The 14,571-nt window shown below is 41.1% G+C and overlaps 1 protein-coding gene across 9 annotated transcripts in view; it reads left to right on the top strand.

The window, feature by feature from the left end:
- Positions 1-14,571, top strand: part of PHLDB2 (pleckstrin homology like domain family B member 2) — a 234,285-nt gene that overhangs the window by 153,947 nt on the left and 65,767 nt on the right. For all 9 annotated transcript variants that reach the window (XM_065913484.1, XM_065913483.1, XM_065913486.1 and 6 more), the window contains one exon: positions 13,780-14,163. In XM_065913484.1, coding sequence (XP_065769556.1) covers positions 13,780-14,163 — 384 coding nt within the window. The remainder of the gene's footprint in view (positions 1-13,779; positions 14,164-14,571) is intronic.

Raw genomic sequence — 14,571 nt, 5'->3', positions numbered from 1 at the left:
CTGTATTTGGCTCCATCACCAAAAGCATCTGTGTGCTATTGTGGAGAACTGGTGGATTCCCACAGCTTGCTTTGTGCTTTGTAGCAATCCAATGTTTTCTTTCTGGTTGATGACAGTCATCTGCAGTGCCTTGATAAACAGCATTGTTGCCATTTAGAACTATGTAGAATCACACTTGGCATTCATTCTTCCATGCATGGAACAAGTTGTAATGTGATACCAGTTCTCATGAGGCACCATGGAATAAGATTTTCTAACTTTTTACATACTCTACCACCCTGGAGATGAGGTTGATTTCCATGGTATTTATTACTTGAATAGGTGAAATGTCTGGGACAGTAATTGTCTGCAATTTTATAAGATGTTTTGTTCTAATAGCCTCTCTGAAAGCACTTTACAGCAAAAGAATTTTATGTTGCAAAGGTCTGGAACTGTGCCTGTCTTACTAACTGCTGTTCATCTCTACCTTGTAGCCAAGTATGCAGAATATAGGAAGCAATGTACACGTGTTTTTAGAAAGTAAATGAATAGCGTTCATTCTGGCTTTCCTTTCCTTATTCTGTGGCTGAAGTATGCACCCTTAGTTCCCAGATCTCAAACTTAGGTTTATGCACGTAGTTCTAGGTAACAGTAAAGCTGTCTACAAAAGGATGCAAATATCTCAGCATAAATGAATTCTTTTTACTTCTAGAAATGGAAAAATTCTCTTCCACTTTTTCAATTAAAAATAAAAATAAAAGAAAGTTATTTTTCTTTATGTTGAAAAATTTGTGGCATTCTTTGTAAGATCTGGTGCTGTTCAAAACCAAGGCTTGCGTACTTTTAAGTAGATAGTAGGTGTAATGTTTTTGAAGTTAAATGTAAGTGTAATTGAGGATACCTTAGGACTTAAAATATAAAATGGAATTTTATAAAAGTGTATGTTCTCTTATACACTACCATATGTAAAATTGATGGCCAGTGGGAAGTTGCTATATCACACAGGAGGCTTAATCGGTGCTCTGTGGCAACCTAGAGGGATGGGACGGGGTAGGGGTGGGAGGGACGTCCAAGGAGGGACAGATCCCGTTGCTGTGGGGCAGAAACCAGCGAAACAGTCAGGTCATTATGCATATCTCAGAAAAGCGTGAGGGCTCACTTTAATTCAAAAGCAGTGAAGGGGTAGTAATATTCTACTCATAAATAAAGCATAGATTACCAATAAAAATCACTCAAAATATATATATGTGTGTGTATGTGTGTGTTCTCTCATCTCCCTTGGTGGTAGTATACGACACCATTTTAGAGGCCAGAGAGGGAACAGCCTTGACATTTCGGTCCTGTAATTAGAGAAACCTATTTGGGAAACCAAGAAGAGTGAGCATTGTCAGCTGAAAGCTACTCTCCCAGTAGATATGCTTTGCTTCTGCATCTGCTTCTTGCTGCCTCCACTTCCTAGTGACTCCTGACCCCAAAGACAGTTTGGTCATTCAGACTGTTTTGTGTTGTAAATTGGACAGCATTTCTTAGTTGGAAGCAGAATGGACAATGTTATAAGAATGCTTATGGCTGCCTAGCCATCTTTCTTTTTTCCCAAGTAGAATGTGTTTGGAATGTGAAGACAAACTTAAGTATTGAAGGCTATTTTGTACTCCCGTCTGACTTGAAAGGCATCTGCTTCCTGATGTGGCCCTTCCTCTTGCTACATCCTGACTATAGTTTGAGAAAAAAAAAAAGGTTGCACTAGTGGGAAGCAAGCCATTTAAACTGCCAGTGGGGTGAGAGGTTGGTTTACTAACCAAGTAAAATGAGTGGCTCAGTCTTTTTAAAGGGATATTTAGAAATTATGACTCTCTTCCTGTATTCTGAGTCAGAACGTCCATTAGTTCATTAATTGATTTAATCCCCAGGTTTAACATAAGCTTTAGAATGATTTGTATCTTCGGAGCCATGCTTTTCTTAGCTCTGATGTTTAAAACAGCTGGTCAGCTCTCTGCCTTCCTTCACTTTCAGACCTTTTGGATGGTTTATAGTCTGCTGCAGAAACACAGTGTAAGCTGTAAATGTGAGCTATGTATTTCTAAACTTTCTTACATTGAGAAAAACTTAAAAAAAGAAATTAATTATGATATGTTGGATATTGGTTAGTATAGGATTAGACTGGTAATACTGTATACTGGCTAAATAAGCTATCAGTTCTCTAAGCCAACTTCTTCCATTTCTCTTATGATTAGAGTAAATCTATAATTAGTAGATAATATAAAGTATATAACATAAAGTAGACTGTTATCTATGGTCAGATCACCTTGGATCATGAGATCATGAAGACCTTATCTTTTAAATAGCAAATTGCTGGCTTAAATGTAGATGTTCAGTAAATATTGAAGGAATTTATTCTTTGCAAACTAGAGTTGCCAACTATCCCCAGTTACCTGAGAATAAAAACAGTTATCCATCTTTTTTTTTCTTCTTCAGTTGGAGGACTAGATGGGTAGAAGAGGAATGGGAAGGGGTAAAAGTAGCATTTAGCAATAATCTAGTGACTCCACATTGGGGAAACAGAGCCAAAAGTCTTAGTATAATTCTGTGTTACAGTAGTCTATGACAGTTGCTGTTAAAAGTGAGTTCCTCTATACTTGAGAGCAAACCCTAGGTTCTTGTTACAGTGGCAGTACAAGCTCTTTCCTCTTGATGGTGCCAAACATTTAAAAATCCCTGCTTAGAACTGAGGGATGTGTATGGTGCACCTCAGGTGCATAATTCAGCATCCTTAGGCTAAATGCTGAAATACAGAATGTAACTTAGACTAAAGGGAGGCCCCATATGCCACTATGTCACTCATGGGAAAAGTTACATTCTTTTTTAAAATGATAAATCATTATAGAAAAACATAACAACTGAATGAAAATGGAAAACACTGTATATCAATACCAGCAGGTATATGGGAGAGGGGAGATGAGAGAAAACTATTGATTCTTTGTAGGAAAAAGGATCTCCATATTTGTTGTCAAATTACTTCATATTTCTAAACTAAAAGGCACTTACTGACTTGCCTTTGACGATCTCTCATCAAATAGTAGATTTAGTGACTGCTGGCTAATTCTTATAATGAGAAATTTTCCCTCCCTGCTCCACAAAAGTTTATGGGAATATTTGCTATGAAGACTGTTTTTACAGTTTGAGGTTGATTCTTTAAAAACAAAACAAGTATTTGAAATCAAACACATTCATCACTTTTTCAATGAATGAATTTTGATTCAGTCATCTCAATGTGTAGGTTAAGACCTTTTAGAAGGCCCTATAAAAAAGTTAATCTTTATATTTTAGAGGTAACTCTAGATTCCCATGCAATTAATTATAAGAAATAGTTCAGAGATCTGTTTCTTCCAGTGGTAACATCGTGTACACTCTGGTACAATATAATAACCAGTGTTACCCAGTCCAGGCTCCCACTGCTTGCCTCAGTTCAGTTCAGTTCACTTCATTCGCTCAGTCGTGTCTGACTCTTTGCGACCCCATGAACCACAGCATGCCAGGCCCCCCTGTCCATCATCAACTCCCGGAGTCCACCCAAACCCATGTTCATCGAGTTGGTGATGCCATCCAGCCATCTCATCCTCTGTTGTTTGCTTCTCCTCCTGCCCCCAATCTTTTCCAGCATCAGGGTCTTTTCCAATGAGTCAACTTTTCGCATCAGGTGGCCAAAGTATTGGAGTTTCAGCTTCAGCATCAGTCCTTCCAATGAACACCCAGGACTGATCTCCTTTAGGATGGACTGGGTGGATCTCCTTGCAGTCCAAGGGACTCTCAAGAGTCTTCTCCAACACCACAGTTCAAAAGCATCAATTCTTCGGCGCTCAGCTTTCTTTATAGTCCAACTCTCACATCCATACATGACCACTGGAAAAACCATAGCCTTGACTAGATGGACCTTTGTTGGCAAAGTAATGTCTCTGCTTTTTAATAAGCTGTCTAGGTTGGTCATAACTTTCCTTCCAAGGCGTAAGTGTCTTTTAATTTCATGGCTGCAATCACCATCTGCAGTGATTTTGGAGCCCCCAAAAATAAAGTCAGCCACTGCTTCCACTGTTTCCCCATCTATTTGCCATGACATGATGAGACCGAATGCCATGATCTTAGTTTTCTGAATGTTGAGCTTAAAGCTAACTTTTTCACTCTATTCTTTCACTTTCACCAAGAGGCTTTTTAGCTCTTCTTCACTTTCTGCCATAAGTGTGGTGTCTCTGCATATCTGAAGTTATTGATATTTTCCCCAGCAATCTTGCCTCATGACATGCCAATAAATAAAGAGAGAGGTTGTTGGGGCAAGAAATAGCAACTTTACTCAGAAGGGCAGCAGGCTGAGAAGATGGTGTACTGGCGCCCCTTCTTACCCAAGTTAGAATTCAGGCTTCTTTTATATTGAAAGTGGGGAGGGGGATGGTTGTGGCAAACTTACTGCTGTTGGAATCCTTTCTTCTTGCAGCTGTCCATGTAGGTGAAGTCATGGTGTTCCTGTAAACCTCCAATAAGAAAAATGTTATTTTCTGTTCTGAAACTTTTTACCTCCATATGAATGGAAAAGTATTATACTTTTAAAAATATAGCCCTTGAGAGTGGGCTATCATGTATTTCAGCCTATAGGCAACATTCCTAACTTGTAGCAAAAGCAGTAAAGTATAAAGGGTAAAGAAATAGATCTAATGTGGAGTCAGATTTGCTCTTCCGTATTGTAGCAGGATACATGATGACACATGGCCGGATGAGGATGCAGCCACGGCACAGAACAGTTCCAGCACCACAAGGGGCTCTCCTGTTGCTCTTTATAGCTGCACCTGCTCTCCTCCTGCCCTCATCTCCTCCTCAGCCCTTGGCAGCCACTAGTCTGTTCTCCATTTCTGTATTTTTGTCATTTCTAAATGTTATACAAATATATCAGATACTAGGTAACCTTTTGCATTTGGCTTTTTCCACTGCCCAATACTCTATAGACACTGAGTCAATTTGTTGCTGTTGTTGCCTTTTCTTCAGCTGTAAGTCTGGGATTTATGAGACAAAAAATCCCAGGGAATCTGTCTCTGCTTTTCCTTGAGACTCTAGTTTCCTAGCTGATCTGCTGCTTTCTCCCCATTTTTCAGTCTTATGCTTGTCCTATATATAAAATGTTCAAGGTTCTTAGTTTTACTTTAGTGAGAATAAGGGAAAGGATCTCTACACCATCTTCCCAGAAGCAAAAATCAGTAAGATCGGTTTTTCAAAGTTCAGAACAGCCAAGAAATTTGGTGAAATCTAACTGACTGCAAGGGAGATATATTTCTGTGGGAGTGTGTTCTACTGAAGAACTTTGGTTTGGAAAATTGATGTTTTTCTCATTCAAAATTGCCAAGACCCTATCCCAGATCTGGGATTGTAGTTTAGATTTTGAAAAAAAGATAATTTTAAGAAAACACTAAGTACAGTTAAAAAGAACAAGTTTCTTCAGACATGTATTTCTTTCATTTTGATTATAGAATAGCAGAGCCAGAACTTTGAAAAGTTTGACTTTTCCATCCGCTTATGAAGACCAAGGCCTAAATCATGTGAGACAGATTATAATTTTTGAAAGCTGCTTTGGAAGAAAGGAGAGTATCATTACTTTCCTAACAACTCAAATAAAGAAAGAAGACATGTCATTGTTTGCTTTTAATTTCTATATGTAAAACTCTGTAGCATGCTTTTTAAATTACAGCACACTGTATTTCCCATGAGGTGTATCTCCCGTAGATGGGAAGATACTTTCAGTTGATGTGTGATGGCCCACCCTTCTGTGTTTTACACGTTACACCTTCCTACTTTTTCACTCCAGCAACTTCTTTACTCATTAAAGAAAGTTTATTTTTTAGGATAGATTTTCAAATGTGAAGATTGAGTTAGTTTTGGTATCTCTCATACACTGGTTTTGATTGAACAGAATAAAACGTTACATAAAATTCTAAAAGTATTTCAGTGGGTTGTACATTGTAAACTGCAGTCTTTCAGGAGAAACAAACATCAAAAAGATCCTCTGGAACTTAGTTAAACGGAGCTGAAAATGTAAGCAAATGACAGCACTGCTGGACTTTTATCGTGTTGTCTGTAATGGTATGGAGCACTCGCAGAATTTCTTTAACAGAAGGTACTCAAGCACCATGCAGAGTTTCTTCTGAAACGGTGATGCAAGAGGAAAAATACCTGGCATAATTTTCTTAGGCACTGTAGAAATTATGAGTATATTGATCACATGAGCTTCCTTTTCTTTACAGCCAGTGTTTTTCAGTCTATAGTGAGAAGTGAATTGTTTTTCTCCTTAAATTTTCTGAGTAGAAGTAATAATGTTATGGAGACATTCATGACGGTCATTTTCTTTCAAATGACATCTTGTAATATTTTAAGAGTAGTTCACCACAACTTGGATATTTTATAAAAGTAAAACTTTTCCAAAAGTGCATGTCTACCAGTTGATTTTAAATGGCAAAATGATGCAGAAAGGCATCAGGAAAGGACTAAACCAGAAAAAATCCGGTGTATATGTGGTCAGAGATTGACTTAAGTGTGCCGAGCAAATGCAAGGAACAACTAGAGGCACAAAAAGGAAGTTGAGAGAAGATTCTTGGATTAGAGAGGAACATGATTAATTTAATAAAGTGGTAGTATTTGAGGACATGTCTGATGTAGATGAAAATAAAGTATTACCTTAGCATACATTTGTATTATGTGTAATCCATATAACTGTATGTTATTAAATTATGAAACATATTAATATTTGTTGTAGTTCAGTCATAAAGTTGTGTCCAACTCTCTTGCGACCCCATGGACTGGAGCCCGCCAGGCTTCTCTGTCTACGGCATTTCCCAGGCAGGAATACGGAGTGGGTTGCCAGGCCCTCCTCCAGGGGACTGTTCTGGCCCAGGGATCGAACCTGCGGCTCCTGCCCCATCTCCCGCATTACAGGTAGCTTGTTTCCCTTTGAGCCGCCAGGGAAACCCATATTAATGTTTAAATATATTTTATCACTGTGTTAAATATATTATATACTTATATTTATACATATTTTCTAAAGTATAAGCTCCTCCAGAAGAGGGACATAGCTAAAAATAATAGTAGAAACAAGCGGATTTAAGGGAGCTGTTGACACACCACTTAGTAATGTAATTCTTTTAGAAAATGATCAGGAGTGTAGGATTGATTTATAAGATGGCGCTAGGATAACTGAATTTCTCTGGGTGTGAGCAAAGGCAGGACGTGGTAAGCTCCTCGGGTATTTGAATGAGGCGTGCATTCGCAGGGCAGGGACGCTGGTTACCTCTGGCGTTTAGGGTGGAGCCAGGGGCAGCGTGAGATAGAAGCCTGGATTCTGCACCAGGGTGAAGCGTGTACTGGTTAGGAGATGGAGTGTTTGGAAGGTAGTTCTTTCTAGAAGCTACTCCGTGGACTTACGCTTTGCGGAATGTGTATTGCTCAGTAATGGTGGGGTTAGAGGGACCAAATGGCAGTGAGTGACAGAGAGAGTCCTTCCTCCCTGGGTTACTGTGGTGACTGGGCGTAGGCACCTGACCCACCACAGGGAAGAATTCTAGGCAATGAGGGAATTCTTTCCCTTTCCAGATTGGCAAAGGAACCCCACAGTCTGTGAATTTTCAGGGAGATATTTGGCTGCATAAGATATTTTTCCTGTAGGCCACCAGTGAAGCTTACCTGAGCTTTTGTGTCCAGAGTTTTTATTGGACTTCATAACATAGGCATGACTGACTGACTGCCTGCGTGGTTAACTTCTGTCTCCAGGTTGATTGATACCACATGACCCAAAGCACCCACATGAAACCGTGTGGTCTTTCTGGAGTAGCCAGCCCCCACCCTGAGATTATCCGGTGTGGCCAACCTTTCCCTAATCAACAAAAACAATCTTATCAGTTATGAAATAGATTACCTTCCAGAAGCCAACAGCAGAAGCAGACCTCTCTTTGGGCGAAGTCAAGTTCTCTGTTACACAGCAAATGTATCTCAAAAGCGTAACGCAGCATGGATCTGTTTCTCTGTCATACCCCGTGGCCAGCGTGGGCTGAACGAGGCCTCTGCTGTGCCTGCTCACTCACAGCCCAGGCTGGTGGACCAGTATCCTTGCGGTGTCATTCTGCTGTGATGAAGCCAGGCGTGGGATGAATCCTGTGCTGGCTGTTTAGGCAGCAGTGACACTTGTTGCTTCTTACATTCCGTTGGCTGATGCAAGTTTGATAGTCATATCCAATTTAGGGGTTGGGAATAAAAGAGCCATTTTATTCTGTGCCCAGAAAGAAGAAAACTGATGCTAACACTCCCCGGGATTTTTTTCTACCTTAAGGGACTTATTTCTGAAAATATAGAGACACACAGGAAAAGTGTCTAAGCCTTTGCTTCCGTTTTTCCTCCTTAGAGACCCACCTAATTGAGACATCAGAATTTGATCATGGAGTCTTGGAAATTGTGTTTACATGCTGTCAGCGCGACTCATTCTACCATCCACTTTTAAACCGAGATCTCTGACCCTCGCTGGTACACCCTATGAATTTTTTCCTAAAGTTTATTTAGGGTGTTGGAATCTATTGAGTCCTGATATAAAGAGGAAGAAATTTGACCCATCTCTGCGTGTACCTCATTCCTCGTCCTCCAAAGAACCCCATCTCTCTAGCCACATAGTAGCTGCTGATCTTTGAGCGTACTGTGATAATTCATGACTCTATGACTTTGCTCATATGGTTCCTAATAGAAATGTCCTGCCCACCTCTCCAGCAGACCAGACTCATATTTATCCTTGAGAACTCAATTCAGATTTCTTTTTCTGTAATTTTTGTGCACTGCTTTCCCATAAAAGAATCCATATATTTTCTGTAAACCTCTGTCATCAGTGTTTCTTTAGTCAGTTGCCTATTTGTGCCTCTTGTTAAAGATCTACAGGTACAAATGCTATCTTTTTCTATGTTTGTAGTCCCAGAACAATACCAGAGAGTAAGTTAATAGATTGTTATTGAACTGAAGATATGGAGACATTGAATTCCTAGGATTAATAGAAGAGTGAGGTCATATTTATCAGTTACAACAGGTCCTCTTAAATAGAGAAAAATCTCTTTTCAACTAAATTATTTCTAATCACTAAAAGTTGACCGTTTTTGTAATAAATAACTTAGCATATATAGTTATAAAAGAGGGATTTTCTTTTTTTTCTTTCCTTTTGAGGTTTTTTTTTTTTTCATTTATTTTTATTAGTTGGAGGCTAATTACTTTACAGTATTGTAGTGGTTTTTGCCATACATTGACATGAATCAGCCATGGAGTTACATGTGTTCCCCATCCCGATCCCCTCCCACCACCCTCCCCATCCCGTCCCTCTGGGGCTTCCCAGTGCGCCAGCCCTGAGCGCTTGTCTCATGCATCCAGCCTGGGCTGGCGATCTGTTTCACACTTGATAACATACATGTTTCGATGCTGTTCTCTCAGATCATCCCACCCTCGCCTTCTCCCATAGAGTCCAAAAGTCTATTCTATACATCTGTGTCTCTTTTTCTGTCTTGCATTATAGGGTTATCGTTACCATCTTTCTAAATTCCATATATATGCGTTAGTATACTGTATTGGTCTTTATCTTTCTGGCTTACTTCACTCTGCATTATGGGCTCCAGTTTCATCCATCTCATTAGAAATGTATTCTTTTTAATGGCTGAGTAATATTCCATGGTGTATATGTACCACAGCTTCCTTATCCATTCGTCTGCTGATGGGCATCTAGGTTGCTTCCATGTCCTGGCTATTATAATGAGGTTTTTTAAATTGAAATATAGTTGATTTGTAATGTTCTATTAGTTTCAAGTGTACAACACAGTGATTCAGTTTTTGTATGTATATATACATATATGTATGTATGCATTCTTTTCTTTTATAGGTTATTACAAAATAATTACTATTGTTCCCTGCACTATATAGTAGGTCCTTGTTGGCTATTTTATATATAGGAGTGTGTATATATGTTAATTCCAAACTCATAATTTATCCCTCCTTCCTTCTGTCCTTTTTGGTAACCAAAGCTTGTTTTCTATGTCTGTGGGTCTATTTCTGTTTTGTAAATAAGTTCATCTGTACCTTTTTTTTTTTTTTCTTTTTCAGTGGGTTTTGTCATACATTGATAAGAATCAGCCATATCATCTGTACCTTTTTAAAAAAATATTCCACATATGAATGATATCATGTGATATTTGTCTTTCTCTGACTTACTTCTCTTAGTATGATAATCTCTATGTCCATTCATGTTGCTGCAAATGGAATTATTTCATTCTGTTTTATGACTGGGTAATATTCCATGAACATGACTTACCAGCTGAGCAATGCCAACAGTATTCCTTGGTATATATACATATCATGTCTTTGTCCACTCGTCTTTCAGTGGACATTCAGGCTGCTTCCATGTCTTGGCTATTATAAACAGTGCTGCCGTGAACACTAGGGTGCATGTATGTCTCTGAATTATAGTTTTCTCTGGAAAGTGCGTTTACAGGATCATATGGTAACTCCGTTTTTAGTTTTTTAAGGAATTTCCATATCATCTCCATAATAGTTACTAAAAGAGAAATTTTAACAAGATTTCACTCATGATTAAGAATCGGTATTCTTGATTTTCTGCATAACTTATTTCTGTATTATATTCACTGTCTAAGGGCTTAGACCGGCTGCTGTTGATGACGAGAGCACTGGACAGGTTCAAGAGACTGATGAGCTTCCTGATGCGGGCTGAGAGCTACAGTGGAGCAATGCCAGACACGCCCGTCTGAAAAGAGAGAAAGCTCTGTGGTCAAAAGACACAGCCCACAACATTTGTTTTAACCATTAAGGGAAAAAAAGGTGCACCATTTTCTTCAGGTTTATTTGTTAAGCTCTGTGTCCCCTTCAGAGCTTCCTATGATATATGGAGATGGAGGAAAGGGAAAATGGAGAGCAAAAAAGATCTAAATGTATTTTAAATAATTTGATTCGAAGGAAGCTACATTCTAAATCCTTAACACAGTGTGTTAGGCCATTTAGATATTTAGTCTCTCTGCTGGTGCCTTTTCAAGAGCCTGCACAGCAGGTTGCTGGTTTGGAAAGGTGGGTGGAAACTGGAGATCTCAAAGAGGGGAGCTTCCTAACTCACCAGGTTGTCAGGTGAAGCATCAAAGGAAACTGAATTTTAGGAAGAGAGCCACATCTCAGGTTGCCCATCCCAGTTTGGGCTTGCTGTCTCAGCATAACTGTTAATAGTGCTCTGTCTGATTCTCAAAGTATCCTGTGCGGAACGGCCGCCCTTGTTTCAGGTCAGAGTGGAGAATATCAGCGCGATGAATGGAGGATGAAGAGAGCTCAGGGCAGAATTATGAGGGCAATTCTGCTCAGGGTTTTCCTTAAAAGGCTTCTCATGCTTTCTGAAATGCCTCGCAGCCCTTTCTTCTGACGCACTTCTCATCATCAGTTTATTTTTCTTTGGTGCAGCTTCTGACGGGGCCAGTGCATCTCAGCACAGTCTGGATTTCTGTCAGACTAGTGGGTGGCAGGACTGCACGCGTGTGAGATTCAAGTCTGAACAGATTGGCTGTGAATGGGGCGATAAGAATAGAGAGAAGCACACAGTGGTAGACCAAACTTCCTGTGCACCCGCCTTGGAATACTGTCTCACCATCTGAAATAGCATTCATCTTAAGGCTGGGCTCATTTATTCCCTCTGGAATTAAGCAATAGCACTGGCAGCAAAAGAGACTATTTTGGGAAGGAGAGGTAGGAGACATTTTGCCATGAATGACAGACGGGGCAGAAGTGCCTTTCATGCTTTTGAGGACTGCACTGTTCATTAGCAACCCGATTAATAGAAATTGACAACTTTCCTATAATCCCAAAAGCAATGAATGTCAAGGCATACACACTGTCCTCTATGAAGATTAGCAAAGACTGTGTTTAGATGCTTTGACTTAATTTACCTACACTGCAGAAAGAGGAATTTTCCTTGGAGGTTAGCCTCTAATGCAGCTGCTCTTGAGCAGGGATAAATTATAACATCTTGTCCCTATCCCCTTCCTCACTTATGCCTTCCAGTCGTTTTTGCTTATTCCCATGCAGACTTTTCTAGATTGTTAGAGAAGTTTAAAATGAGGCAATGAATGCTGTGCCACGCCGCCGCCCACCCCACCTCCCCCCCACTGCACACACACACATTCTCTCCCCACAAGGCCGAGGTGGGTAGGACTTGGCATCTGGTGGCAGCCGCAGAGATAAATAAGCGCCGGGACTCCTGGATGCCCAGGGTGCAGAAGCTCCTGCGATGAGGTCGTGCAGCTGAGCGCCTTCCATGGGACGAGGCCATGAGGATGGGTCTGCAGCTGGAGTCCAGAAGTTCAGGCAGTGAAAGGGAGGTGCGGCTTGTAAGAACCAGTTTAATAGTCCTTTTGATCATGTCATTGCCTTTTTGGAGTGTGCAGAGTACTTAGGAAGACGGATAAAAGCCATTTCATGCTAATTTGTCATTTAATGGATGTATTTAATGAAAACCAGGGAACTATGTTGGCCTTTTCCTATTTGATTTTCTTATGTGATATTCTTCTACTAATAAAGAGTAAACTGCCTTCAGAATTTCATCTCTACAGATTTGCTGTAAGATATTAAAAGCAATAGCCCAGGGCTACTTAACATTTTTCTCTTTTGTTACTGGTAACCAGTTTGGAAAATGTTTCTCTGTGGAAGACTTTGGAATCCTCTTTTCAATGTGGTAGGTGTAATGACAAGAGATTTTTTTGCTATTTTATTTTTTTCTTTTCACTTTGGCAATTGAGCTAATGTGAGAGAAGAAGATGTTGAGTTTCCTTATCCCAACAGTGCTGTCTAGGTTTATGATAAGCATTTTGTAGATTACATCCCCTTGTTCACAAACATATAGTAAATTTACTTAAAGTCAAAAATCATAAATATATACTTGTTTTTTCTGGGGATCTTGGTGCAATGGCAGTTAGTGGTACCGTTATAGACATCAATGGCCGGTATATTGATTTTTTAAAACAAACTGTCATTTTATAGCTCAGTTGAATGATTCAAATATTTAATGATGTCAGAATTTGAAATATATTGCTGTCCTTCTATCTAGACCTGATGTTGAATATTCTTTATCTTCCTACGACACTCTCTTTTTTTAAAAATTGATTTATTCATGTGAGAAATTGGTGGGAAAGATATTTATATCATGACAAGATAATAAAAAAGTTTTGAAAGTTTTGAAGCATTTTAAGAAAAAAGATTAAAGATCAAGTTACGCCTTTCAAATTAAACCTTTTTTAAAGTAGCATTTTTCTTTTGTGCATCTAAACAGTAGAATGATATTTCTATAGAAAGAATTAATTTTAAGTGCAAATATAATACTAAGGCTGCAATGATGAAAGAGCTCTTATTGAAGGTAGATAGTAGAGGGAGGCAAGGGGTGAAGATTTCAAAAAGGAGATTAAAAAAAAAATCTTTGAAGTGTTTGGAGAATTGATAAATCAAAAAAGTTCTCACTAAATGTTAGTATGTGCTAGGATCAGCACTGGGATACACAAATAAAGAACTGAGTTTGGGAGGAAAATCAGGCCTTGTTGAACCAGGTTTCATCTGGATTTTATAAACGGGTTCATCAATGATAAAAGGTATCACCAGCCGAGTGTCTGTGGGACTGTGTGAATCCGCCAGTGGTCCCAGTCTCTGCTCCGTGTGGAGTGGCTCCCTTCTCCCGGACTCACCGACCTCCCGCCCTCTGTGTTCCAGGAGAGGCAGCGTCTGGAGACCATCCTCAGCCTCTGCGCTGAGTACACGAGGCCTGACAGCCGCGCGGCCCCCGGCGCCACCGTGGCAGATGTGCAGAAAATCAACAAGGAGCTGGAGAAGCTGCAGCTCTCCGACGAGGAGTCTGTGTTTGAAGAAGCCCTGGTGGGCCCGGACACCCAGTACAGGCGCCACCAGAGAAGCGCTCTCCACGACGCGGACCCGGCCGGCGTGGGGAGCCGCGGGCAGAGCAGTGCCGGCTTCCTCCCCGCACGGGGCGCCAGGAGTGATGAGCTGCTCAGGGACCTCGCCCGGACTCCCCCGCCGCCCTCCTCTGCCTTTCTGAAAGCTTCCGGCGAGTCTGCTTACCTGAGTATCCTACCAAAGGTAAAGCCGGCCACACACAGGGATTAGATGCAGGGCTGGGACCGCGCATCCGCCCTGGCCGCGACGTCAGGGGTCGTCCGCCCTGGCCGCGACGTCAGGGTGTAAAGCCGGCCACACACAGGGATCAGATGCAGGGCTGGGACCGCGCATCCGCCCTGGCCGCGACGTCAGGGGTCATTCGCCCTGGCCACGACGTCAGGGGTCATCCGCCCTGGCCGCGACGTCAGGGGTCATTCGCCCTGGCCACGACGTCAGGGGTCATCCGCCCTGGCCGCGACGTCAGGGGTCATTCGCCCTGGCCACGACGTCAGGGGTCGTCCGCCCTGGCCGCGACGTCAGGGGTCATTCGCCCTGGCCACGACGTCAGGGGTCATCCGCCCTGGCCGCGACGTCAGGGGTCGTCCGCCC

The sequence above is a fragment of the Muntiacus reevesi genome, chromosome 21, assembly GCF_963930625.1.
Source record: "Muntiacus reevesi chromosome 21, mMunRee1.1, whole genome shotgun sequence".
Taxonomy (NCBI): Eukaryota; Metazoa; Chordata; class Mammalia; order Artiodactyla; family Cervidae; genus Muntiacus; species Muntiacus reevesi.
The sequence above is the reverse complement of the archived record's forward strand: the minus strand, read 5'-3'. Positions and strand labels throughout refer to the sequence as shown.